This window comes from Nelumbo lutea, chromosome 7 (genome assembly GCF_056320005.1).
Source record: "Nelumbo lutea isolate HS-2025 chromosome 7, American lotus-T2T, whole genome shotgun sequence".
In the NCBI taxonomy this organism is placed as follows: Eukaryota; Viridiplantae; Streptophyta; class Magnoliopsida; order Proteales; family Nelumbonaceae; genus Nelumbo; species Nelumbo lutea.
Genome location: NC_142690.1, coordinates 53,158,228 through 53,160,975, shown reverse-complemented (window position 1 = coordinate 53,160,975; position 2,748 = coordinate 53,158,228). Strand labels below are relative to the sequence as shown.

The 2,748-nt window shown below is 40.8% G+C and overlaps 1 protein-coding gene across 1 annotated transcript; it reads left to right on the top strand.

The window, feature by feature from the left end:
* On the top strand, positions 1-966 carry LOC148846405 (early nodulin-like protein 15). Its single transcript, XM_088954872.1, has 2 exons — positions 1-399; positions 497-966. The coding sequence occupies exons 1-2, from the start codon at positions 219-221 to the stop codon at positions 844-846; spliced, it is 531 nt and encodes a 176-aa protein (XP_088810998.1). The 5' UTR covers positions 1-218; the 3' UTR covers positions 847-966.
* Positions 967-2,748: the final 1,782 nt, after the last annotated feature.

Sequence of the window (2,748 nt, the reverse complement as noted above, 5' to 3'; positions counted from 1 at the left end):
ATTCAAGTTCGAGGTGAGCTTTTGCTGCTTCACAGTTCACCCATTTTTACCGTTGAAAAAGAAACCCGGGCCCAACGGCTATTTTCTTCTTTCCCTCTATAAATGGACGGACCCTCACTGAGTCTGAGTAATCTCGCTCGGTCGCTCTCTCCTCCCTCTATAAATGGACGGACCCTTACTCTTTTTCTCTGTGACCGTGTTTCTCAGGTTGATTATCAATGGCTTTCTCAAGACCTCTAGCTTCATGCATGTTGCTCGTCTGTCTCCTCTTCAGTTTCTCAGAAGCTAGAGAGATCTTAGTTGGCGGTAAAACAGACGCATGGGAGATCCCATCCTCTGAACCCGAATCTCTAAACCGATGGGCCGGAGCATCTCGTTTTCAAATCGGAGACTCACTCGGTAACATTCCATCTTTCTATTCCAAGCTTTTTACTCATCTGGCTTCATTGTTTCTGCTACTCTATTTACAACACGTTTGCTCTCTGCTCTGATCCAGTGTGGAAGTACGATGCCAACAAGGACTCGGTTTTGCAAGTGACCAAGGAGGCGTACGCCAGCTGCAACGTTACGAGCCCCATCGCTGAATACAAGGATGGAAACACCAAGGTTGTGCTTGACAGATCAGGGCCTTTCTATTTCATCAGCGGAGCTAATGGACACTGCGAGAAGGGGCAGAAGCTGATTGTGGTTGTGCTTTCTCCGAGAAGTGGGTTCATTAGCTTTTCTCCGGCTGCATCTCCGTCTGAAATCGAGGCCCCTGCAGTGGCTCCAACAAGCAGTGCTACAAACTTAAAGGGTGGCTTGATGGTGGTGCTTGGGAGCTTGGTGGGCATGGTTTTGTTCTGAGAATAGATCAACTGGGTTCAGGGGATTATATTTGATTCATTTATTGATTTATTTTTCTGGGGAAAGAATTGTTACAATTACTGAAATTATAATGAAATTTATACAGATGGATTGTCTTTATGTCTTGTGTTTTTCTTTTTCTCATGTTACTTGAGCAAAACAGAGGTCCAACTATAACAATTCTATAACGCCACTGTTCTTTCTGTTGTCTCAAAACGCCAACATTTCTCTCTGTGATTGCGCTATTCTACAGCACTCTATTGTTCCCAAGTGGCTACGCCTTCTGAGCAGCTGTCAGTGGCTTTTGTCTATAATTCGAGCTTCTTTGAAGTTTGAACAATTCACCGAAAAAACAAGGGTATGGGTGGTACACAGAACGATCTCCTCACACCCCCCACCTCACCATATACAATGGGAGGTGTTCCTGAAAAAACAGAGGTCCATCATGTGCAGCTGCAGTATACTGTGAGGTGGGATTATAAAAGGAAATCCGAACTTCTTATGAATTCAATTGTTAAGTTCTCTGGCTGGTTATGGGTTTATGGGGATTGGGAGTTTGGATCTGCTCACTGATACAACCTCACACCACCCAGAGTATACTACACTATGTATTGGGAACACCACACTACACTATGCGTTGGGAACATCCTTCCCAGGAATACATGTGAGATCAGTGTGAGGACTGAGGAGAAGATCCCAACTAGAGTACTCCACTGTGCATTGAAAACATCTCCCATCTTGTAATTAGGCTGTCACCAAGATTGGGGCAGAAGCATGCTCCCTGCTGTTAGCGTACATTAACATTTCATCACAGTGTGACATCAAATAATTTTTTTTAAGACCCAATGTTATATATTTTTTGTGGTTGATTTTACCTTTGTTTTATTCTTCAAATTTTTAAGGAAAATTTTCTTATCACTGTGTTAAATCTATACAGTATGAGCATTGAAAACATCTCCCATCAATAATAACTTGTAATTAGGCTGTCACCAAGATTGGGGCAGATGCATGCTCCTGCTGTTAGCGTACATTAACATTTCATCACAGTGTAACATCAAATAATTTTTTTTAAGACCCAATGTTATATTTTTTGTGGTTGATTTTACCTTTGTTTTATTCTTCAAATTTGTAAGGAAAAATTTCTTATCACTGTGTTAAATCTATACAGTATGCTGAACATTAGAATGTTGTGTATCACGCAAAACTTTTAAAATATCAAAACTACCCTTAAAAGAATATATTGTTTATTGTCTTCTTTTTACCTTGAGACTGAACAGCTGTGCCATTATAATATGGTGCCAAGAACTGATGACAGTGCCATGAACAGATTTGAACAAACCGACAAAGGTGCCAGAAATTGACCAAGTTCCGGCCACAGATGAAACCGCCATTGCTACGGTTTCCTATATAGGGCTGAGTTTGCTCATTTATTATCCTCGATTTCTTCTTACACTAACAAAGACTCTAGTCATTAGGCAATTAAGTCCATAAGTGAGTTTGTGATAACAGGAGCTTCAAAATGTATATTGACCAATCCCAACTGTTTGAACTCTGGAAAATAAACACTGTGGCGGAAAAACAAAACCAAGAACAGTCATTTTGTCAAGCAGATGTACTCACCAGCCCACTACTTCAAATCATTGAATGTATGGTAATGCATATTACGATAAAAAGCAGAGTCTTTGCCTATCCTATGCAATTACTGCAACTTGGCTTTCCGGGCATTGAAGGAGCAATCACCATGAAGTTGAAAGCTACATTACCTATCACTAAAAGACAGCCCCGTTAAATAATTAAATAGGTATGTTTCAGATCTTTAATCCTGTGCTATAATAACAAAATCAATACCCATGGAGACTTGGATCCCCAATGTATTCTGCAATCTGCCCTAGACGCACATTG

Excerpts from the sequence above, each read along its gene's own strand:
- LOC148846405 (XM_088954872.1), top strand. The coding sequence starts at position 219 with ATGGCTTTCTCAAGACCTCTAGCTTCATGCATGTTGCTCGTCTGTCTC. Across the intron at positions 400-496 it reads TCAAATCGGAGACTCACTCG|TGTGGAAGTACGATGCCAAC; the intron begins GTAACATTCCAT and ends GCTCTGATCCAG.